At 52.7% G+C, this 24673-nt stretch overlaps 1 protein-coding gene across 1 annotated transcript; it reads right to left on the bottom strand.

Moving 5' to 3' along the window:
* Positions 1 to 15926: 15926 nt before the first annotated feature.
* LOC105311505 (NUT family member 2F-like) lies at positions 15927 to 22669 on the bottom strand. Its single transcript, XM_011387493.1, has 7 exons — positions 22654 to 22669; positions 19900 to 20617; positions 19085 to 19213; positions 18427 to 18578; positions 17690 to 18009; positions 17256 to 17372; positions 15927 to 16715 (listed from the first exon to the last, which is right to left on the bottom strand). The coding sequence occupies exons 1-7, from the start codon at positions 22667 to 22669 to the stop codon at positions 15927 to 15929; spliced, it is 2241 nt and encodes a 746-aa protein (XP_011385795.1).
* Positions 22670 to 24673: the final 2004 nt, after the last annotated feature.

Below are 24673 nucleotides of genomic sequence, written 5' to 3'. Positions count from 1 at the left end.
TGAATGGGCAGCTGCATGCCAGCAGTTGGGAGGCAGGCAGTGCTGATGTAGGAAGTGGAGTTCACAGGCAGGTGCAGTTGCAACATGGCTTGTCATTCCCGAAGGCTTGGAACTCCTGGGTGAGTGATAATCTGGCTTACATATATCTTCTGGGTGTGCTGGGTGTGCTGGTACAGCTGAGTGCTTCCCAACATAACCAGGTAGTCCTCTGGGGCATGAGATTTGCTGGAGGACGAAGGGCTCACTGTCACCATCTGGGTGCGGTCTGGCTCTCTCTCCCTGTATCCTTGTCTAACTGCCCACACCCCTGTGGATGCCTCCATGCCGCACGATGCAGGCAGCTTTTGTCATCCCTTCCTGTCAGGAGCCATTCTTTCTTGAGGCTGATTGATATTCTACTTACAACCTCAGGAAACATGGCTTCCCCATTACATACTAGAACTGAAGGAACAGAGAATCTTACTTTTAGAAGGGTCCTTGCTGGGGCCATCACATCAGGCCCTTTCATTGTATTGCAAGAGGAGCTCTGGCTCAATCCTAGCTATAACCTGACCCTTCCCGAGGCCCCCATGACCCATTTCCTGGCCCCAACACTTTTCCTACCCCTTCTTTCTGTTAATACCTTCCTGACCAAGGGCTGCCTGTTCACTTGGTTAAAAGCACTCACAAAATGTTTGTGAAATGAGCAAATAAATGCAGGAGACAAAATCTCACCTTGTTCCCTGAATGGTTGTCATGAAACCTCCTACCTTCTTGACTTTGTTCATGTGGCTCATCCACCTGGAAAGCCCTTCCCCACTTTCACAGTGCCCACACCCCTCTGCTCTGGCAAGCACCTCCCGCTCCATGCCTACTGGAGCACAGCCCCTCTCCTGACCTCCCTCCCTCTCCCACAGGATCCACCCTTCTCACCCCATATTCTCATCTAACCAGATGGAGGCAGGTGAGGTAGGATCTTGCCACCCCCTGTGCCATAGAGGGACTCACATGGAGTGTGGCACAGTTTCTGGGCTCTCAAAGCCAGCTGGTGCATGAGCTCTAACTCCCTGACCTAGGCTGTGATGCCCCCGCTCCGTCAGTCCCCTCCTCATCTGTTCAGAAGCTGGATACTGAGTCAAGCTCAGAAGGGCCGACAGAGTTAGACTCCCAAGTGACCGCATCGTTCTCTAATGTCAGGGAGCCCCACCTCCGAACCAGGCGTCCTGGTACCACAAATCCTCCCCAGCACTTGGTTTTGGAGAAGTGATGAGAACTGCCCAGCCGCTGGTTCTCCATGCAGTTTCAGGTTCCTACCTAGAGTCTGACACCCAGGAATGCAGGGACATTGAGAAGTCATGATCTGAGGCAGGGAAGAGCCATTCCACACTGGACAGCGGCCAGGACGGACACTGCCAACCTCCTGGGGAACAGGCACAGGGGCTAAGGATGAAGGATGAGGGGGATCTGAGAAGGTGAGTGGGTAGGACTATCCAGGTTGAGAGGATGCAAGTCCAAGGCAGGGATGGCGTGTGTTTGGAGGCCACAGGCTCTCCCAGAGCAAAGCCCAGAGGAGCTGGCATAGGACACCCATCAACCCTTTTCTTCTCCCCTACGTCCTTCTCTGCTCCCAGCCCCTCTGCTGGAGACCCACGAAGGAGGACTCACTTGACAAAGCAGTGGGCGGTGGTAACCAGCCAGCGTGCGTCAATAAGGACAGCTCCACAGATGTGCAAGTTTCGGTACAGTAGGCTGGCCTGCCATGGCCACTGTCCAGCCACCACATCCTGGCCACCATAGATCTTGCTCATTACCTTGGGCTTCCCACACACTGTGGAGACACCCCTCCCCCAGAATATGATAAACACACCGGTGGTATCCCAAATACCACTACCAGGGAGGCCCTCCTGCATCTCACACATGAGAAAAGCAAGGCCGAGGGTCAAGTGGCATGCCCAAATGGCAGAACTGCCCAGACTCTGCCTTCACTGGCTGCACCAAGGTCTGGATGGCAGACCACAGCTGAGCAAGCCCTATCGCTTGAGGGCCCAGGGATCTGGTAGGATGGGGCAAAGGGGACCAAGGGTGGCCATAGCAGCTCACAGCAGCATCTCGTGGGAGAAAGAAATCCCTGAGTGGGCATGCCGAGGGCTGGGCATATCACAGACCTTATTTCCCTCAGTAGTACACCCCACGCCTACTCTGCAGATCAAAGAACTGAAGGTCTCAGAGGGTACCGATGCTCCTTGCTTCTGAGTATCTGTGCCCTTCCACCATACCCCAGTATCTTAGGGAGAGAGGTTTATAGGCAGGAATCTGGTGCTGTGTGACCTTGGGAAAGTCACTCCTCTCTGACTCAGGAATCTACATTTCTGGAAGTAGAGGGAATGGGCTGGGACTTCAGACCCTGGTTCTAGGGCTCACAACTGAGAGGGCCGGGGAGCCGGTGTTTACCCACTCCCACTGAGAGGTGGATCCTGGTCCAAAGTCTGCCTGTGCTTGGGTGTCAGGGAGAGGAAAGAGACCGCTGGCCCAATTTTGGGCCCCTCATTCAGCAGTCCTGGTGCCTTACTCCACTCAGTCCCAGTTCCGGAGCCCCACCCCCAGGTCGAGAGTGGGGGTAGTACCCTGAAGTGGCCCGGGAGTGGAGGGGGTGGCCTGAGCCCCACGGTGCTGAGTGGTCTCTGGGCTTCCTAGGCGAGGTGGGAGAGGCGATGGGAGTCAGGTGACCCCAGGCACTAGCCCCAAGCTCCACAATGTAGCACGTTCATCACACACAATGGCGGCCATGCACCTGGGGCTCCCGGGGCCAACTGCTGCGAACCGAAGGCGGGGACGCCGCCTCCAACGTCTCACCTAGAGCTGAGGTGGGCGTGGCTGCGGTCGGGGACCTTCCCGGACCCTGGGCGGCCAAAAGCGGTAGCAGCAGCAGCAGCCAGAGCAGGGACCATAGCCGGCCTCCGCCTGGGTGGTTACTACGAGTCTCCCGGCCCATCGCCAAGCCCACTGACCCGGGCCCGACCTCTGCCTGACCCTGTGCAACAGCGGGCCTTGACCCTACCGTGACCCCTGTTTCAGCCCAGCCAGGAACCCACCGGCCAGTACTCAGCCCCGAGTCTACCTCAACCCTTCCACCCTCCTACCACCTCTCCCACTGACACCTCCACACACACAGCTCTACTCCAGTCTAACCCACCCTGACCAGCTCTGATCCTCAGCCTGCCCCCAAATGCCACCCGACCTAGTCCTGACCCAGACCTGACACTGGCCTTGATTCTGCCTTGAACCTGGTCCTGACCACAACTTTGCCTGGCCTTTGACCAGGTGGGGGTATGGCCTGGACTGCAGAGTAATCAGCGCTCTTAAGAATTAATGAGAAAAGACAGTAGACTATGCATGGAAAAATGGGAAAGGGTACACAAAGGTAAATCATGAAAGAGGAAATTGAAAAACCCACGAACAGGAATAAAAAAGGTGGATCTAATTAGTTATCCAGAAAATGAAAGTCAAAACATGTCATTTTCAACCACCAAATTGTAAACATTTCTAGAGATTGGTCAATCTGCGATTTCTCTATAGAGTGAGGGAAGCATCCAGATTTCAAAGACCTGTTTCCTATTGTCTGCTCCAGGAGGTAATGTCCTGGATTTCTTGTACCGGAGATAAGATGCTATCTCTTGCCTCACGTTCATTTTCTTACGCGTTTGTCTTCATCACTGGACTGTAAACTCCGGACTACCAGGAAATTGTTTCATTCACCGCCGAGTGTAGGGATAAGAGGGAAATGGAAATAGCACTGCACATGTATACACTAAAAATATCAATTTAATAACTACTACTGTTATTGATGAAAGCAGAAACCTAAGAACCACAGCCTTACCTATTGGTTAAGAACTTGAGCTTCAATAAATTTTTAAAAACATTTAGGGTTTGGTAAAATTGTGCGAGTGTGAGGAAGAATTTCTATTTCAGTACAGAGACTGGAAGAAGAATTCATCAATTTCGTAAAAGCGACGACAGGATCGAGGGTGAAGGTGAGGTGAAGGCAATGAGGACCGTAGTACATGACTTCAGGTTGAGCTATCCGTGGACTATTGAGCTGGATTTGTCCAATAGACACTTAGAAGTACCGGTTTGGAATTTGAGAAGTGTATCTGGGTTGGAGCTATAGGTTAGAGTACTTTAGGGCTGGAGGCAACGGCCGATGCCGTGAAGGAAGCGTGTAGAACATAATTACATACCAAAACATAGAAAAGAGCCAGATAAGAAAAAGGAGCCAGTATGAGACCCAAAACGACATGTGGTAAACTTAAACCATAGAACACTAAATATAAGATTTCTTATTAACTTTTTATAAAGGTTTCTTGAGATATAATTTATGTATCCTCATAAATTCCCTCGTTACAAAGGACAATTCATGACTTTCATCTGATTTTTAGTGTTGTGCAGCAATCATCAAACTTGCATTACTCTCTGCTCCCACCCCCACTCTAGATAATGACTGATCTGCTTTACGTTTCTCTAAATTTCTGTTTTCCGGGAGTTTCCTGTAAATGGAATCACACAATAGGTAATCTTTCAAGTCTGGCTTCTTTTACTTAGCAGAATGTTTTTGAAGTTCATCCACGCAGTGGCACATACCAACATGTAGTTCCTTTTTATCCCAATGTATGGTTGTACCACATTTTGATTACCCATTGATGGGCATTTGGATGGTTTACAGTTTGGGGCTATTATAAACAATCCTACTGTGAATAGTCCTGTGCAAGTCTCTGTGTGGATATGTGTTTTCACCTCTCTTGGGTAGCTTCCCAGGAATGAAACCGCTGGCAAGTTTACCTGTGACGTTTGATAAACTGCCAAACTGCTTTCCAGAGGGTCTGTATCATTCTGCATTCCAGCCCAGTGTATGGCGTTTTCACTTTTTCCTCAGGATTGCCAACACTTGGAATTGCCTTTTTTATTATAGGCATTCTATGGAGTGTGAAGTGTTATCTCGTTGTCGTTTTCATTTGCATTTTGGTAATGACGAAGGACGTTGACTATGTGTTGATTTGCTTAATGGCCACTCAATATCTTCTTTAGTGAAATGTCTGTTCGAAACTTTTGCCTATTTGAAAAGTGTGCTTTTTGTCTTTTTGTTAAGCTGTATCGTATTCTGGATATAGCTTCTTTACCAGATGTGCGACTTGCAAGTATTTTTTCCAAGTCTGTGGCTTGTCTTCCGGTTTTTTTAACAGTGGGTGTTGAAGAGCAAAACTTTCTAATTTTGATGATGTCCAATTGATCCATTTGTCCTGGTATAAATTGCCCTTTTGATGTCATAACTAAAGGGTCATAAGATTTTCTCCTGTATTTTTTTTTTTTTGAGAAATTCTAAGGATTGGTTTTATACTTAGGTCTGTGATCAATTTTAAGTTCTTTTTTGTGTGATGCGATGTAAGTCTTTTGTTGGTTTGTTTCTTTGTTTGTTTTTGTTTTGCCCGTGGGTATCCATTTGACCTAGCACCATTTCTTGGTTAGAAAAAAAGACTCGACTTCCATCATTCTCCTCCTCCACCCCACTGAATTTTTATGGGAAATTTGTTAAAATCAGTCGATAGTAAAAAGTAAGGTTTTATTTCTGAACTTCCAATTCTGTGCCATCGATGTATAATACAAGCTTACCTTTGTGCCGGAATCCCACTGTCTAGATTGAGATACACTGTAGTAAATTTTGAAATCAGATAATGAAAGCCATTGGATTTATATTTTTTTCTGGGCTATTTTAAGTTTTTGCATTTCCAAATACATTTTACGATCTGCTTATCAGTTTCTGCCCCCAAAAATGTCTGCCGAGGTTGTGATAGGGACTGCGTTGAACGCAGAAATCGATTTGAGGAGAATTATCATTTAAAAAACTTTTCCTTGACATTTCTCTTTAACCACAATTTGTTTAGAAGTATGCATCTTAACTTTCACATGTCTGGAAGCTTTCTCCTTCTCATTCTCATTTTTCTATAGTGAATGTAAGGGTTGTACTTTGGACACAGTAGAGGAAAATGCATTTACGTTTGTTTAGTTACTTCATATAGTTTCTTCAAATATCATTGGAGTGAACTTTTCAACTATTAATTTCACAGGGTCATTCTCAGTCTTTCACACTTGTATGTAGAATGACCGTAAGGGGATGCCCTGACAACATGAACCCCGAGTTCCTGGAGGTTTGTTTATCAGGGGAAGTTCACAGAGACAGGGACAGTGGGAAATTTGAGAGTCCCGACTGCCTCTCGCTCTCTGGGCCAGCGACAGGGATCCGGTGGGGGCCCAGGGTCCAGGAGAGGGGCGCGAACCTCGGGCTCTGCTGTTTCATGCTGCACTATCAGAGGAGCCCAGGTCCTGCGTGGGCAGGCACTGGAAAGAGCACGGTGACTCGCAGGCCCTACTCCATCAGACAAGCACTCGGGGTGAGGGGATCACCAGCCTCTTCCCTGCTGGTCGGGGCTGATTCTGAGCTTGGGTTTGCGGCAGGTACTGCTCCGGGGACCACAGCCCCACTGCGGGGCAGCGCTCACCGGCTTTGGCAGTCTCAAGCCCTGGCTATGGGCAGTGTCCACGAAGCCTGTAGGGAGTCCGGCCTGCAGGGAAGCGGTTCTGGACAAGTTAACCTCGACCTCTCACCACGTCAAGAATCAACTTTTCCTCACTCCCCCTTGATCTCCCCACTCAGAAAAGGAGCACCATTTTACATAGGGTTGCCAATCTTTTAGTTTTTAAACACTGTAAACATCATTGTATAAAAGAAAGGACATCCTAACCCCAACTAACTAAGGAGCACATATTGCAGAAGAAGCAAGTTTGCCCTAAAACAAACTGTCTAGTGACATCCTTGGATGATCCTGAGTAGTGAAAAGTCGGTGCTTGAGACTCCTCGGACAGTCGGTGTGCTACCAGTGCCTTCTATGAAGCAGGACGAAGCAGGACGACGTCTGTGTGGACAGTGGAGATGAGGAGGCAGCGGGTGATGGCTCTGTGCTGTCGGTGAGGGTGTCCTCTGCCCCGGCAGCTTCAGTTCCTCGTATCCCTGCCATGCGAGGGATGACGGCGGTGCCGAGGACAGTAACCAGCTTCCTGATACATTACCAGCAGAATTGCCCCTGTCTGACAAAAGGGTCCCCTGCAAGTTAGAGGGCCCGAATCCTCCCGGGGACACATCTCTCCCCAACCACCGCTTAACAAGTCCCTTCGAAGAAAGCCACTTAGATGCACATTTATCCAAGTTGTCTGTTAAATTACACAGTCTGTGATTTGAAAAAAGACCCTGGAGAACATGACGATTTGTGAGGAGAACCCCACCCAGGGGGCCCAGAGTCTCAGTGTCTGTGCCCCCAGCAAGTGTTGAGGGCGGTGGAGACGGGCGGTCATCACCTTCACCACAATGGCCTTTCCCTGGTGTCACTAGCCAAGCTCTGCCTCGACGAACATTACGTACGAAGGTGCCCAGCACCTGCCTGGGTCTCAGAGGAGCCGTGGCCGTGCCTCCCCACCCCCTCCCCGGGGTGAGACACCTTCTCTGCACACCTGTGGACCACGGTCGTTTCCCTGACTCCGTGAATGCGCCATCCACTTCAACTGTTATCGCTTGATGTTGTTCTTTGCAACTTTCGATTCCCCCATTTCTATTTTCTTCTCTTAAGGGATTGGAGGTCACTAGAAATTCCTCAACTTATAGCCCATGTTCTTTGACGTTAGCCAGTCTCCTTAAAGTCCTTGGTCTTGCTCTCTCGAAGGGCTCCTGGAGGTCAACGCCAGTGGGCTGGTGAGGTTGACACCATGGAGCCTGATGAAATGCCATATTCGACCCGGGCCTGGCGCCCCCTCCGGTGTCTGGGAGGAGAAGAACAGGCCGCCAGACAGGAGACAGGAATGCAGGTCAACTACAGGGGTGAAGCCCAGGGAAGAACACATGTGCCAGGAGCAGGTCAGCTCTGTGCCCCGTTCTGAGCAGAGGCCTCTCAGTGAGGGATGACCAGCTACTCTCAGGGAGAGCGAGGAGCCCATGTGCACAGAGCCCGTGGCCTGCAAGGGGCACGTGTCGGCACCTCTGTGGGGTTCAGGGGCCAAAGAGGACCATGGGTAGCCTCTTCCAGGGGAACTCACCTGTCGCGGGGCTGCAGCATCGGTCCCTCAGGCCCATCAGCATCCACCTATCTTTCTGGGGTCCAACGCCTAGCAAACCTCAGTCCTGGATTACACGTGTAGGATTCCCCAGTGTGTGCCAAGCCAGACTGTGGTCACCCACTCCAGGGTGTATATAGGTCGACAGGTAAAACACAGCGCTTCCCCCTGGTGAGGCAACTGCAACAGAGAGGCTGACTCCTGAGAGCAGCGCCCAGTGTCAGGGGCCGAGGCAGAAACTCAAGAAAGCCGGTGCCTGACGGAAAAACCCGTCACATAAGGCCACGTCCTCCTCCACCTCCGTGGGGTCAGTCAGGATCCAGTGTTTGCTGTGGGATCACAAGACCCCAGAGCTCTTGCCGTCACAACCACCTGCCTCACAGAGGGGCAATGCGAGGTCTTGAGGACAGGTGGCCGGCCCCATGTGACCACTGCTCACGGGCCATGTGACAGGTCATGTCTTCTCAAGGGCATAGCAGGCCCAGACTCAACGTTTGTGTCTGGATCGTTAGCCCACTCATTCCGGGAAACGCGACAGTACGTGGTGACTGGACGATCCAGAACCTGAATCAGGCGGGCCAGGCACAGAGCACTGACAATTGTCCTGGGGAATCAGCCGGCCTGGCCACGCACTCATGTTTCCCAGTGCAGGAGCCTCAGGGTGGAGCGGGGCCAGCGCTGAGTCATGCCTCAGAAGGCTTGCTGCTCGTATGGGCCATGCACAGGACAGCTGTTCAGAACATGACCAAAGGCTCGGCTGTCTCGTGCCATATAACAAGCTCTTAAGTAGCTGGGGGTAGGACACCCCCAACTCTTTGCTAAATTTCTGAGCCCATTCCCCAGATCCCAAATTTTGCACATCTTGCCTAGGGGTCCGTGGACTTCTGGACGAGGACCCGATTCATCTAGGCTGTTCAGTGCACGACTGGTTGCCGAGACGGGGTGTTGCTCCCCGACGCCTCTTCCTGGAGAACCACCTGTCCAGCTGCTGACATTTCCTCCCTCCCTCTAATCAGGCTAAATGAATCTGGGAGATTCGCACATGAAAGGAGTCAAGAGTGGAAAAGTCAACCTGACTCTGTTGCCTCCTCTAGACCAAGAGTCTTTGAGACTCCCCACTGCACTCACCTGAAAGCTCTCACCTGTCCCCAGGGGCCCAGACATCAGACAGGCTATCAGGTACACCTTACCGCGATTCCCTCCTGAGAGCGGACGAAGCGGACCCCCAGGGCTTTGTAGGTACCAATGATTAGCCTCATTGTAGCTCGTGCCACAGGCAAATCGAACAGGGATTACATGCCAGTGAACGTGCAGCATAATTTTCAGTCCAATCATTTCACGTTTATAGAGAGAGGAATTGAATATTGTAAACATAGATGTATGAGTCCTTTAAAGGGCAAAAAATAAAAATTGTTTCTGATAGCTCTTCAAACTAAAAAGGAGGAATCTGTTAAGCGCGTCACAGGATATATTATAGTGTTGCACCTGCTAACCAAAAGATACAAAAATAAAAAATAACGAAATAAAAAGGCCTTTCAAAGTGAGGGCAATAGCATTTTCTCGAGACCAATAAGAATTGCTACTCAGGAAAGCACTGATTCGGGCGGGAGCCCTAGCAGTGTTAGGAGACAATGGCAGTGGGTAATTATAGGAAGGGGAAGGGGAACGATTACATCAGTAGGAGGAAGGCATTTCTGTTGGTGCAGATAGCGTAAGATAGTGATGTTCATTCTAAACAACATTTTAAAAATTTCAGTCCAGTCGTCATAATAACTGCTTTCTTGTTATCTTTGCAAACCGTCCTTTGCGAAACAAGTTTGCTGAGGCCCAGCTCAAAAGTTATTTTGGGAAAGAAAAAGTTATTTTACCCTTTCTTTGACACTCCAAGATTTGAGGTAAAAGACATGCGAGGCAGTTCCTCTGGCACAGCAGCTCCATCTCCATTCAAAAGCGTCGCTGTTCATATTATGGTTCACACACCTGTGGGAGGGACTAACGAAGCCTTTGTACAGTAGGCAATGGGAGTTGACCACGGGATGAAAGTAAATGAAAGAACTGGTAGCACTGCCGCTTTCCAATTACACAATTAAAGATACAAATGGGAAACGGAGTTGACAACTGACCAGCACTTTTGTCTCATAAATCAATGGATCAACCAAAAAAAAGAAAAGTGGCTGGGCTCGCTGTTTTCCTTGCATTTGTGCCAAGTAAACGGCAAAGATCTATATGCTTGGTCGCATACAACAACAACAACAACAAAACAACAAAAAAAACGGTGTTGAAATATTCAAAGTGTTGATTCACTTTTTGAATCCCATGAGTCATCCTGAAACAATTGTGTGGACAGATACACCGATGGGGCAAAAGCAATGGTGGCAGAAATGCTGGCACCGTAACCCAGATCAAGGAGTGGCACCAAACTGTTCAACTAGGAACCGTATTCACTATCATACTCTTGCCGTAAAAGTGCCAGTTTCAGTTCAGGATGTTTTGGATGAAGCAGTAAAACTTATTTGTTAACTCTTGACCACTGAACTTGCATAGTTTCGATCATGTTTGATGAAATGGAACATACAAACACCACAAATCCGCATATCGAAGTGAATGGGAAAAAGAGTAGATCAGAGTGTGATAAAAAGGAAATCGCTAACATGGAAGATGGTTGCGAAGAGTTAGGTACGATGTAGCACAGAAAAGAAAGAGTCAGAAAATATGAGAGAGGAGTTTATAGAAATAGGGTCTGCGGGCACCTTGATCATGGACTTCCAGCCTCCGGAATGGTGAGACATAAATGTCTGTTGTTTAAACCACCTAGTCTACGGTATTTTGTTATAGGAGCCAGAGACTACATAATGAGATGGTATAATATACATATGTTTGGAGCTCTAGCAGTAGAGACAAGAGAGGACGAGGAAAAGCGGCCTTGAGAAGATAATATTCTGTTTCAGAGTTGATGAAGAATGTGTGTTACCAGTTAATGAAGCAAAAGAGAGCATGTGGAGGATAGAAAAAGAAAATTTAACCGTCAAATAATCACACCTCTCGAAACTGTAGCACTCAAAAGACAATCTTAAAAACAATTAGCAAGGAAGACAATCACCTGCAGTGAAAGGCTTATAAAAATGATGGCATAATTTTTGATAGCAACAACAAAAGGCTTATTAGATAGAATACTTTTTCAGAGCCGTGTAAGGAAAAGCACTGTATCTAGAACCGATTGCCTGTTACATTGTAACTTATGGAAGTTCGCCAACGAGAGAACTGGTAAATTATTCTTAATATGCCCATACGATAAAAAGTCATAAGTAACTCAAAAAGTAAATAACATCTAATATATCAAGTTTTAGCTCTTGACAGTGGTTCTTTTCCAACTGTTGGTAGGAATGTAAAATGGTGCGGCCCTTGAGGTTAACTGTCGGAAGCCAGCCGACCAAGTCAAACCGGGTACCTGAATCGGGGAGCGGGGACTGAGAAAAAAGAGAAGACAGACAGGGTGCAGGAGGGAGAGCAGATCTCACAACTGTCTCTCCGAGTTTATTTCTTATCCTTCTTTTAAACACAATCTGTTCCTTTTGGTCTCCCAAGATAACATGATTAAAGTAACATCCTGAAGATCAAGGTACAATCGGCACTTCCTTTGACCCTCCCTTTGACACTCCCTTTATCTATACTTAATCTTCTTCTTCCTGGAATTCCACAGAACCAGCCTTTTCTTTTTTATGCAAGCAGGCCTCCCGAGATAAACCATGCACTCTTTTGAATTTGGGGAGCTTTAGCTCCCTACAGTTAACGACATGGAACGTCCTCAAAAAATTTTTCAAAATATAACAACCCACTTCTGGATATGTATCCAAAAGAATTCAAAGTAGGATCTCAAGGAGATATTTGTACATCGCATCATTGCAGCATTATTCCCAACCGCCAAGAGAAACCCAAATGTGCATCGACAGATGACTGGGTAAAGAAAATGTGATCTATACATACAATGGAATATTCTGAGCCTTGAAAGGAAGCAAGCCGTGTCACATGCTACAACATGGATGAGCCTCTAGGACACTACGCTAAGTGAAATAGGCCAGTCGCAAAAGGGCAAACACTATACGATTCCACTCACATGAAGTATCTAAAGTAGTCAAAGTCATTGAAACAGAAAGTAGAAAGGTAGTAGTCAAGCCTGGGGGAGGAGGAGAAAGAATTAGTGTCTAAAGTGTATAGAGTTTCGGAGTTGACAGATGAAAAATTCCTGAAGATCTGTCGCACATCAATGAAAATATACTTAACGCTATCAAGCGGTAGACTTAAAGATGGTACGGATGCTTTTTTTTTTTTAAAGGAAGAATCATAGGCATACATTTTCATGACATGGGATTGTCGACAGAATTTTAGATACGACACCAAAAACGAAAGCAACGCAAGAAAAAATAAATAAATTGGGCTTCATCAGAAGTAAAGGCTTTTTTCCTTTTTTCCTTGATAGGACACTATCAAGAAAGTCATGGACAACTCACAGAATGGGAGACTACTTTTGCAAATCGTACGTCTGGAAAGACACTTTCACCTAGAATACATAAAGAGCTCTTACAACTCAACAATGAAAGACAAATCAACCAACTAAAAATGGGTAGTGAATGAATATGTCTTGCTCCAAAGAAGATACGCTAATGGCCAACAGACACACGAAAAGAAGCCGAACATCCAGGAAATTCAATCCCAACCCACCATGACAAAGAATGTGCGTTACCACCACTTTGGAACCATGAGGATGCTGACAGGTCTTGCTCCTGTATCACTGCGGTTTCCGCAGGATCCCATGACTTCTTCGAGGAGGTTTATTCCCCGTGGTGAAGGAGGAGGGCTCTGGAGTCGACATGGCATGGTGCCAACCGGGCGGTCCCAGTTCCTGCTGTGCGGCCGGCACTTGGACCCCTGAGCTCCCTGAGCCCACTCTCCTCACAGAAAAATGGGTGAGACGCGACTCACTCCCAGGCTCTCTGTGGAGACCCAGGAGGCTACAAGGAAGTGGAGCACAGGAGAGCAGCAAACCCATAGGGGCCAGCTCCACTTCTCTGTATGAGCGTCACCATTTCTTTGGAGCTTTGACAGGATGACATCGCCGTGCTCACAGATTCTGCTTCAGTCACTTACAGTAACTCCTTCCTGATTCCTACCTTATGCACCGTCCTTGCAAAGCATGATGTCAAGTTTGTTTCTCCGTTTCAAAGAAGGTCGGCTGCAATGAACATTTGAAACATTTCTTTCTTTTTCTTCCCATTGGGACTTACCCTAGAATTTTCCAAAGACTAATGTGCAAACCTCTACGAGATTCCATGTGGGCTATGAAGTCGGACTCAGACTTGGTTGGGACAGCGATGGACCTCGGTCGGCCTCGCTGTGCAGGTTCCGGGGGAAGATTCAGGGTTCACAGGACTCAGGGGTGGGGACAGCACAGGTTCTGCCTCCTCCTGGGAATGCCTCCTCATGCAAACAAGGACTCCAGGGGCAGAAAGCACCAGGCGAGTGAGGACAGGAGCCGAGACATCCGAGCACCAGGTGTGAACCCGATCATGATGACTCCCATCCTAGCCTGAGGGCCCGGCACACACGGGGGAAGACCAAGTACGCTGCCTTCAAACACGACTCACTCGGTGTTCCTAACAACGTGAGAGGGGGACGTGTTACCCTGTTTTACCACAAAGACCCCAAAAGCAGAGGAGTTGCAGGACTAAGGTGAACCAGTGAACGAAGGGTCCAGGCTCCCCCCCGTCACTCACCACACTTGCCGCCAGGACCTGCCACAAGCACCACCCTAGACAGGACACGGGGATGCTCAAACACAAGGGCCGCCAGCTTCTGGACCAGTCTGACGATGCAGTCTGAGTCTGGCACTACTTCTGAGCCCGCTTCTCTGTGTTGAGGCCCAGCTGGATAGGGAGCGAGGCAGCAGCTGGGGAAAGCATGGCCACGATGAGAAGTCGCCTTCACAAAGGGCCCAGGAGGTGCTGCCCGTGGCACGGGATGGGGGAAGGTGGTAGAGGAGGACCTGTGGGCCGACCTGCGATTCCATGGGAGACAGTAGGGGGCCCCGACATGAGTCCATTCACATCAAACTCTTTGAGGGGGCCAGTACTGGGCCAGGCCCCCTGTGTACCTGGGCGGCTCTAGCCCCATTCCATCGCTGCCGCTGTACCACCAGCCGGGGCCACAGCCTGGCGTGCTGGGCGGAGCCGGGGTCACACCTGGGGAGACTCAGCCTATCTAGACCCCACCTGGGCCAGATAAGGAATCAGAAGTTAGAACCCGGACTGGAGAGGAGGCGTAGGCCAAGAGAAGAGGGGAGTCAGGTCCAGGGCACGACTCCACGCGGAATCAGAGCATACGGCTGGGGCCAGGACGAGGCAGGAGATGGGTCTCCTTCCCTGGCGCAGCTCCTGCCCCTCACCACCTGGTCGTCTCACTCTGACAGCCAGGGTTCGGGTCCCCTGCTCTGAGCGTGCGGCCTGTACCAGTGCCCGCCACAGGGCAACCGAGGCCTCCCCTCCACTCAGCCTGGTTCCCAGGCACTCACAGCCCCAGGGCGCACACGCCTCGGTCCCCTCCCATGGACCCTGCTGGTTGTGCTGCGCTTGTGAAGCTTGCTCGCAGTTGGTTTAGTAGAGACTGTCTTACACGTGAATACTAATCTGTGTCGTCATCTAGTCACACAGGAGCCCAGCCAAGGTTGGGAGAGAGGGGACAGGAGCTGTGTGGTTCCTCGAGACCCGTGGACCCTGAGTCCGGTCCCTCAGGCCACAGCAGACGGTCTTCCTCCCTCAGTTGGGCACGGCTGTCACACAGATATTTGGCAAGGGACTTGGTAGCCTCCCCACCATCACTTCCCGCCTTCAGGCTTTTAAGAGGTGCCCCATCACTCTCTGCTCAGCCCATTCCCCCTTGTTCCATCCTCACCGTCTCCACCGCCCTCCATATTCAGTCATCCCACTGAGACTGGAGGATACTTCCCTTGCGAGGATGCACAGAGGCAGAGAGCGTGTCCCCCGAGGCCAAGCCTTTTCCTCTCTGGTCATGCCACCCACACAGGAATCCCTGGAAGAGCTGAGGATAGCCCTGTTGTCTGACCGCTTCCGGGAGGCAGAGAGAAGCTCCCTGAAGACAAGGGCTGACTCCAGTCCATTCTAGAAAACTGGTTAATGGTCCAGAGGGCTGAAAGACTCCAAAGCAGCTCCCCGCCCCTAGAGGTTTCAGAGTGCAGATGAAGATGGGAGAGGACCCAGGAGGCACCTCACCCAGCCTGGCCTTGGGAGCTTCAGTGATGGGAATGGTCCCTGGGGACAAGAGAGCCGTGTGCACCCAGGAGCAGTCTGGAGGAGTCCCCGTCAACCTGGATGGAGGAACTAGAGGGTAACCTGCGTATCCATAGGTCCGTGACCTTCCACATCCTTCCTTCCCCTCCGAGCCCCTCTCCATAGAGCAGCGCAGACCCGAATACGGAGACAGCGGCCCTCAGAGCGTTTTCTCGCAAAATCATCTTTATTTGTAATTTACACACAATGCCCCAAAGGTGCTGCTCCTACCCCCTATCCCCCCTAGCCCCTCCCACCCCCAACCCCCCGCCCCAAGCCCCCACCAGACCCAACCTTACCCTGACCGACCCGCCCTCCCTTCCTGCCTCCCACGTCAGTAGTACCGCCATGACCAACCCCAGGATGAGGAGGAGCCCCTGGCTCCCGCGGGGGACAGCCAAGTCACATCTAGTATGGCCCCCTCGGGGCACCAGGAGGACACCCCAATGGGTCCTACGGGCTGCAGTACCGCTTTCTCCTCCTCCCTGAGAGCAACGGGCCACACTTTCTCTTTTGAGGCTGTGAGGAGCGAACCAGCCCCAGAGCCAAAGCTGGCCTCCCAGAGACCCCAAGGTCGGCCCCCGAGAGGGGACTCTTCCCAGCAGGGGCCGGGCCTCCACCCAGAGGGCGCTTCCTAGACTTGGCAACTGGAGGGGCGGCTCGGCTGAGGCCTATTCTCTGAGGGGACAGGGACTGGGGAGCTCCCCAGGACCCCCGACTTCCAGGGAAGACAAGGCCAGGGGCAGAGACAGGACTCAGGGAGAACCCCCAGGGCAGCAGGCTCTTCTGAGAGTCCAAGAGGAAGGACAGGCTGGGCAGCTCCTCCTCCTCCTCACTGGACCAATCTGCTGGCCCGCGAGTCTTCCTGAAAGGAGCGGTCTCTCTGGGAATGGAAGCGTCCCTGGGTCCCAGGCCAGAGGAAGTGCGCCCGTGACCATGGGGAGCAGAGCGGCGCTGTGGAGCCCGGAGTGGTGGGGACTCCCGATGTCCTGAAGAGACAGCAAAGGCTTTGGGCCTGGACAGGTGGGCCTCTGCTGGACGGGGCCTTTCAGGGTCCTTGAAGTCAATCTCTGGAGGGCTGGCTTTGTCGCTGACCCCCTGCTGGGGGCCGTGGTCATGACTCTGAGCAACTCGGCCGGCCTCGGACTCAGGAGATCGTGAGTCCAGTCGTGGTGCACCGTGGCTCGGTGGGGCCTGCACACCCTCTTCCTCCCTCAAGGCCAGGAATCGTTTCTCTACCAGCTGGGAGGGAGGAGGGGGCCAGTGACTGCTCTGCACACGTGGTGGGGGGAGGGACGAGGAGTGGCATCGGAGAGAGGAGGGTAGGTGATGCCCCTGTGACTCGTGACTCGAACCCCAAGACAGGCCTGTGGCTCTCCTGCCATCATCCTGTGCTGTAGTCACAGCTTGCTGCCCCTCCCGTCCCCTGCTGGGCTCCCCATCCCTCCCTTCCTATCATCCTCTCCTTCCTACAGTCCTGCCCTTCCTGTCGTCCTGCACTGCACCCACCCCGGAGCTGGCCCTACAGGCAGGGGAGGGGTGGACAGAGGCACGTGCACCCCTGCCTGGGGCCCTCCGTGCCCTGGTTTACCTGGGGCTCCCTCTCATGGTTCACCTGACCAGCCCCCTCCCAGGGTCTCTCCCTCCCTTGGTGCACCTGAGGTTCCCCACCCCCGATCTCCCTGGAGGCCCTCCTTCCCCTGTTCTACCTGGCACCCCATCCCACCCGGGCTCACACACCCCCTCCCCGGTCTATGGGGTTTCCTCCCTCCCTTGGCTCACCTGGCCAGGAGTGAGTGCTTCCTCCTGCTCCAACTCCTCAGCTAGGGCTAAGGGATCCAGTTGTGTTTCTGAGGAAAGCAATTGTTCCAGGAATCGGGGGTGAATGATTGCCTCCACCTGAGACAGAGGAAGAAACTGTGAGCATCCTGGGTAGGGTGTAACCTGTGAGTCAGCAGGACCTGGGGGAAAAGGGGCAAAGCAAAGACCCGCCACATCCTCGTGCAAGAGGTGAGTGTTTTAGACTGCCACGGTCACCAGTACACACACACACACACACACACACACACACACACACACACACACACACACTCATGCCCCCAACTCAGGAACAAAGAACAGAACTTGACCCCATTGGCCTGGGCAGAACCCAGGTCTGGGTGCTAGAGTGCCACTCCCTGGAACCTTCCAGACCCTGGAGCTCTGAGCCAGCCCACCTTGGTGACGAAGTCTTCCTGGGAACACAGCTCGTCGATGTAGCTCAGGAGACCCTGGTCCAGGTAGTCCCCGTCCTCTTCCTGCTGCGGCGCCTTTCTGTCCTCTTCCCCCGAGGCGGAGTGGGCCGGCCCCACCAGCCCGTCCATGATGTCCATGTACTCTCTCACAGCCTCAGCTGGGATCTCCTTTGGCGCCTTGGTCTCCCGAGGTCTCTGGCGTCTGTGTGGCTTCGGACGGGCAGGCTGCGCCCCGGGGATGGCCTTCCTGGCAGTGCACGCTGAGGCTGGGCGAGAAGAGGAGGGAGCATGAGGGGCTCCGGCTTCCACCTCCCGAGTGTGCGATGCTGAGAGCAGTGTTTGTGAGACATCGGCATGGGTGCGGCCGGCTCAGGACCACCCGAAGCCCTGTGAAGCCCTGTGACCGTGGGAGGGGAGAGGTCGGAGGGGAGCATCGAAGGGAGTCACATGGAAAGAAGCGTGGAGCCACCGATTCTCCGAAGGGCCCCCATCCACCCTGCTCCTCAGCAGACTTTACATTGGGTCCTTTGACAGGAAGGTGGGAGAAGGATTATGAAACTTAACCGGGTCCAGACCCTATGGTGACAAAGGGCGGCTGAGACCTCAGCTCCCATGGCTGTTGTGGTGGAAAGACAGCGCCCCCTTGAAGGAAAAGATCCGTGTGGGGACAGTGGCCTGCCCTGAGTCCATGGCCTTTGGCCATGGGCTCCTGAGGGAACACGGTGCCGTACCTGGCTGCGGGCCCACCGCCGGTGCTGGGGGCACCCAAGGATCAGGCTTTGCTGGGGCCGGAGGAGCCAGGCCTTGCACCCCCTGCGTCCACTGCCACTGCTGAATCTGCATCTCCTCCTCTGCCTCAAACTCCATGAACCTGGTGGGGGGGTGGGGGGGAAAGGGTGAGGAAGGCACAAGGGTGTGCTGAGGAGGGCGACCCAGAGCCCGGAAAAGGCAGCAGGTGATGGAGGGATCAGAGAGCAATTGCCTTGGGGATGTGGAGGCCCGGGCCACTGAGGAGGCAGGAGGCTGGCTGGTGGAGCACGTTCTCTGCACAGTACTCCACCAGCCGCAGTAGCTGGAGTCTGACCCCACTGGCTGGGCACGTCCCCCTGACCCTGTCCTGTCTCTTAATGTCGGGGCAAGGGTGGGTCAAGATCAGGGGAGGGCAGAGGTCACAAGGGAGGTAGGACAGAAGAACCCACGCTCTGAAGGGGAGGGAGGCTTCCGGTGGGGAGAAGGAACTCTGGGCTGTGGGGATACTATGCGGGCCAACAACCCTCTTCCCAACAGCCTCTGACGAGCACCACCACAGCCAGACCCTGACTGAAGTCCAGCCCAGTCCTTGGCCCGCAGCCCTCGAGACTCAGGACCCTGACTCACTTTTCTGCCATCTCGTAAAAGATCATCCGGTCAAAGTTGCTTCTGCGCTGCCATTCCTGCACGGCCCGCCACACTCCCTCCTCCAACGTCATGGTGGGCTTCAGGCGGGACAGGGACCGGAGCACTGGGCTGTAAGTCCGCAGGGTCAGTCAGGGCCTACAGCCCGGCCTCCACCCGCCTGACCCACCCAGCTCTGTGGAACACACCACGTGCCCCCCACAGCATCACCGAGCACAGGCAGGTGAGGGAGGAGGCTGGGTGTGCGGAGACAAGCATTCCCAGCTACTGCTGTTACTGCCTCACATTCACACCAGCCCATCAACCTGGACTTGAGGCCGACCGTCCACTCGCACCCTATAGATGGGACGCTTTGGCTCTGGGAGCGCTTTTCCTCTTCCAGATTGCCCTTTCATAGCAATAATCACTATCATTAATGAGGTGTGGCACGTGCCAGGCAATCTGCTGCCGCTTCACGGATTAACCCAATGCGTCTGCCCTCTAAATGAAGTAGAATTGTCCTCCCCTTTTTACGAGGGACCTGAGGGTGCTGAAGGACATGTCTCCCAGGGTCACAACTCTAGTAGGGGCCAGGCATGGCTGGGGGAAAGGTGTCAGTTGAGATAAGGCACCCGAGTGGATGTCATGAATGGGGCGTGTGACGCATGCTACCGAGAAGGTGCCTTCTCAGAGCGCGGACACCACCCTCAGACCTTGCTTCCAGTCTCGCAGGATGAGGCAACCCGCATGCCCATCCCACGTTCCTCTCCACGTGAAAGCTCCAGACGAGCTCCCGTGCCCCTGCCGAGCGCACTCACATGAGAAAGCAGGAAAGAGCTTCCGCATCGGGACTCTGGGGAAGGTGCTGCCGGGCCAGGACCTTGAAACGCTGCCAACGACGGAAGTTCTCATAAACGCTCTTGGGGTTGCAGGAGTCATCCGGCGAGGCCTTGGACTGGGAGGTGGCCATGCCACCCTCCCTGGAAGCCCCACTTGGCCATGGCCCGGCGTTCACTGGCGGGACGCCAGGGGCCAGCTGGGCAGCTGGTGGGGGAGCTTCAGGAGGAAGGCCTAGGGGCCAGCCTCCCTCGACAGCCTGGGTGCCCCCAACGGCCGGGGTGGGCATAACGGGCTCCACTGCAGAGGCTGCCAAGAAGAGGGGTGCAGGACACGCAGCACCCCCATGGAGGGTTCCTGGAGCACTCCAGTTGAGTGGGGCCTGCGTAAGGACCAAGGTCTGAGTCTGGGCGGGCTCTGCTCGCCCCACTTCTGACTTGACCTGGACAATGATGTTGCAAGCCCCAGTCCCACTGGAGCCATGACCGGCATCTCTTGCCACCAAAGGCATCCCAGGGAAAGCCGGCAGCACCAGGGGGTGGCCAGGAAGAAATGACGGGGCCATGAGGGGCGGCAGGTGCTGCTCCCAGGGTGGCCGGTATGCGGGGCCAGGCATGGGTGGGGGAAAGGGCAGTGCCATGAAAGGAGACATGGAAGCACCGGGGTTCACGGTCACAGCCGGTCCGAGTACTGCACATGCTGTTGAGACAAAGGAAAAGGGTGAATGGAGTAGGAGAATCAGCAAACAGGACCGAGGAGCTCTGGGCCCCCTTTAACCCCTGGGGAATCAGAGTGATGAGTAGTCTCTACAGGTAAGGACCAATCGGACGGGGAACTGCAAGTTGCAAATGTCCTCAAGTGGTTTTCATGCTCCGACCTCAGGCTGAGAATTATTCCGCTGGAGCGCTTGCTCGCCATTCACCAAGGCTCCCTGACCACTGCCTGCTGAGAAGAAACTGCCCCAGCCAGTGCCGACTCTGAGAGAGCCTCCCTGAGGATTCCCTTACACCTGACCCTGCCGGCCTCAGAGTCTGTCTCCCAAGACATGGAACAGGCCGGACACCTGTCCTGTGGAAAACGCCCCTAGGCAGACACACTAGCAGGTAGGGACAATCTCCAAGGTAAAGTCTAGGCACCGTAACGGCCTTTGTGAACAGGCAGTGTCTCAAATATTAGGACCCCATCTCCTCCTCAGTCTTCCTTTTCCTGATGCTCCAACATACATCACTCTCTTTCTTTACTGGCCTAACACAACAAAATCAAAACGCCTGAGTAATACTCTCTCCACGAGACAGCACCACGAACCCAGATATAAGTCCCCTAACAAAGCAGCCTAGTGGGCATCTCAAAACCAACCACAGCCAGCACTTAATATGGGCCAGGTGCTGCCACTCAGTCCCCACTGCTCAGAGTCACTGCCACCACTCAGGAGTTCCGTTCCCAGGAGAGGGATCTGTCAAGTCGGCATTCTGTCCCTTAGACACGGCCATTTCACAGCCAGCAATGGCTGCAGAGGATTAGAAAAGGGCCAGGGAATGGAGAGCAGTGGGGCCGTCAGTGGAGGTTTCCACTAAGTCCCATAGCTACTGTTAGATTGGTCGTGGGGCTGCGGACTCTCTGTGGTACTTCCCCTTACAGCTCCCAACGACAGCAAGTGAAGACGCAGTACGGAAGTGAGACGCAGTGTGAGCCAGGTGTCAGTGGGACGATGTGGTCTGGAACCCACGCAGGCCCTGGGCCAGGAGACCCAGGAACACACCACGTGCACCTAATTAATTAATCAGGACAGGTGTCCTAGGATGTTGAACAATAACACGGAAGATCATCTTCCTGCTTCTGTGCTACTCTCCTTGCTCCCTTTAAAAAGGAACCGGCCCTCAGAGACGTTCCACAGGAAAGCCCAACCGCACTCCACCTCAGTTCCCTGGCCATGAAGTAGTGACGTGGCACATGGGCAAACTGTCATCTCAAAGGTAAAACGCAGGGCTGAAAGGCTGCCCTGAGATACACGACAATATGAAGTAGGTCTGAGGAGCTGAGTTTCCACACAGGGAGAAGTTACCTGGCCACCCTGCCCCTGATGAATCCAAGACAACAGCTATCTGGGCTGGGGAGAAGTGAGCTCTGGGCTGGGAGGAGTAGAGAAGCTCTGGGCTGCGGCAGTTAGAGCACCTTCCAGCCTAGCTCGCGGGGAGGACATTTCACTGTAGACTTGGCCACAGACAGCCGCACTGGACAACTTTCTGGCTAAGACCACCTCTCGCCACTGTCCCCATTAGATCTAGTATACTCAGTTCAAATCCCTTAGAAAGCTATCGTGGGGCAAGCTCCAGGGTCCCGAAGAACAGGACAGGGGCTGGGTTTTTCCCCGTGACACTCCCTGTGCCACCGCCACGACATAACCCCCTGTTCTCCACACACGCACAGGTCAAAATGGCTAGTCTCCCCTCTAGAAAGAATCAGTGTGCCCGCTGCCATCCTTTCTCCGGACCCAGGCGTTTCCCCTGAGTCGTCCTGATCCACCCCTTAGGAGCCCTCCTGTCCAGTGCCGGCCCAGGTTTCCATTAGCTTCCAGCCTCCCCAGGCGACGTGTCCCTGGAGGTCCAGCGCTCTCTCCTTCCTCCACTCAGCCCAAATGATGGTTCCCCAACCCAAACCACGTCACACTTATATCCCAAGCATTCGAAGGACAGCAGAGTCTCTAAAACTCACCCCCCTCCAGCCTACAGGCTTACCTCCTTTAGAAGCCATCCCCGCAGGCTGAGGGATTGCCCACCGCTGTCCAGTAGCCTCCAAACTGAGAAAGGTGAGGTCCAGGACCAGGAGAGTGACCTGCTCCAGCGGATGGTCACCATCAAGTAAAGGAGGGAAAAGTTTGAATCTAAACAGTGGAACGTTGGTCTCAAGACATTCCGCAGCGGGGGAGGGGCGGAGGGCAGGTAGGCCTGGGTGGGGGTGGGGAGGCATTCCATGAAGGCCTCTGGCAGGTAGGCAAGAACCACAAGTTCCTTTCAAACTATACAGTGGCAACAAGGTTGGTGTGCGCCTCTGCAGGAAATCTGTAAATTGTCTTTTTCAGATTCACACGCAAAGGTTTTACTTGATGTTCCCTTCGTTTCAATTCTTAATCCACCTACCCAGCGTTGCGTCCCTCGGCCTTCTTCCTACCTGGCTCTTGGCCGACTCCAACACGGGCTACCCTTTCTGACAAAATCCAGAACGGATAGTCTGGTAAATGCATGGGTCCTTACGGCCACACGGGGCCCGGTGTTTGAAATTATCTCAAACGGAATTTGAGAAGGCTGGTCATGCAAGGCAACATCTAAAAGTGCTTTGGACCTGATTTCTGAGTATTCCTACAGAAAGTTCAACGGTGGGCATTTAGTGCATAGAGAAAACATCTCTGGATATGGCCTCAGAAAGCACCTTCCGCCTCATCAGGGACCACTGAAAGAATGTTGAGATACCATGTTTGTGGGGTTTTCAGTCCATGCACTTGGAGAAGCTCAGAGCTATGAGATATGAGTGGTCTTCAGAGTTATCTTGTGGAGAGAGAAATGCTCTAATCTTGTTAATGACCAGAAAGAGGATCTGAAGATTGCATTTTTCTTGGGAACATATGACAAACTCAAGTCAGTGCATCGATTCTGCTAAATAAACGTATATACTCGCCAACGGAAAATGTGCAAAATAATACAAAAAGGGAGGAGAGGGTAAAATTGTTTCCATACTACCTGCTGTGACAACGGAAATTAGCCTGGAGTGCCACGTCTTTATCAACGTTTTAATGATAACCGTGCAAAAGTAACACCTGTGAATCATCATTTATTGGAAACCTCCATGTACTCAATATATACACTAAGAGAAACAACCTTGTGCAGTAAATGCGTTTGGAAAAACTGTAGAAATAGGGTCAGAGGAAAGTATCTCTTAAAAGTGTTTTCCAAATCTAAAATTCTTTGCCGGAATTATTTAATGGAAATTTCAGACTTGCTAGGAAAAAAGATCTATTATTTTTGGAAACCACGGATATGCAATCCAAAGGGCATGAAAGCGCTTGCGTCAAATTGAGGATGCGCACTTTAGGTAGACCTCTCCAAAGCTCTTTCAGGAGGGTCGTATTTAAGTGCATAGATTGCACTTGAGCAATTTTAAGATCCTAAGTGTTCATTTCACACGCGCTGGTTTTAATGAGGGATGGCCAGGGATGGCCACGGAAACTTCAGAAGAGGAGGCCCCTCCACAGAAGCTTCGCAGAGAACCCCGAACTTCCATTCTTTCCTCGCTTGTACAGACAGCCTAGGGCAGTTCCCGAGTGCCTCGGGCCCACACGCATGCGCGCGTCTCCGGGCTGCGTCTCCCGTGCGCCTGGCCCTCGGTCCTGCAACTGCTCCCAGGGTCCGTTGCGGCGGTTCGCGGAGGGAGAAGCGCATGCGCCTGCCGGTATGGCGGGGCCCCAACGGCCGTCCTGGCTGGGTCCGGGCCTCCTGTGGCGGCCTCCAAGGTCGGTTATGTGAATGCGATGGTCGTGGATGCGAGGACCATCCACACCTCAGGTGTCGCTGCTGTTGACTGTTGGTCTCAGTGTGTGCTGTTTCCATCCGGGGTCTGTGTGGGGAGATGCCCCACAGAGTGAGTGCATGTCCCTACACAGCTCACTTCGGTGGTGTTTACACCGCGGAATTGGCACCACTGGGAACGGGCTTCATGGACGGTTTAGTGATTGCGGGGCCTACAGTGGGGTCTACTAGTGTG

This window comes from Pteropus vampyrus, unplaced genomic scaffold, assembly GCF_000151845.1.
Source record: "Pteropus vampyrus isolate Shadow unplaced genomic scaffold, Pvam_2.0 Scaffold1000004475, whole genome shotgun sequence".
Taxonomy (NCBI): domain Eukaryota; kingdom Metazoa; phylum Chordata; class Mammalia; order Chiroptera; family Pteropodidae; genus Pteropus; species Pteropus vampyrus.
This window is presented reverse-complemented; position numbering and strand designations above follow the sequence as displayed.

Coding starts and splice junctions, on each gene's coding strand:
- LOC105311505 (XM_011387493.1), bottom strand. Junction 19,214..19,899: donor GCTCTTTCCTGCTTTCTCAT/GTGAGTGCGCTC, acceptor GCGGACTTACAG/CCCAGTGCTCCGGTCCCTGT. Junction 17,373..17,689: donor AGGAAGACTTCGTCACCAAG/GTGGGCTGGCTC, acceptor CCTCTGTCTCAG/GTGGAGGCAATCATTCACCC.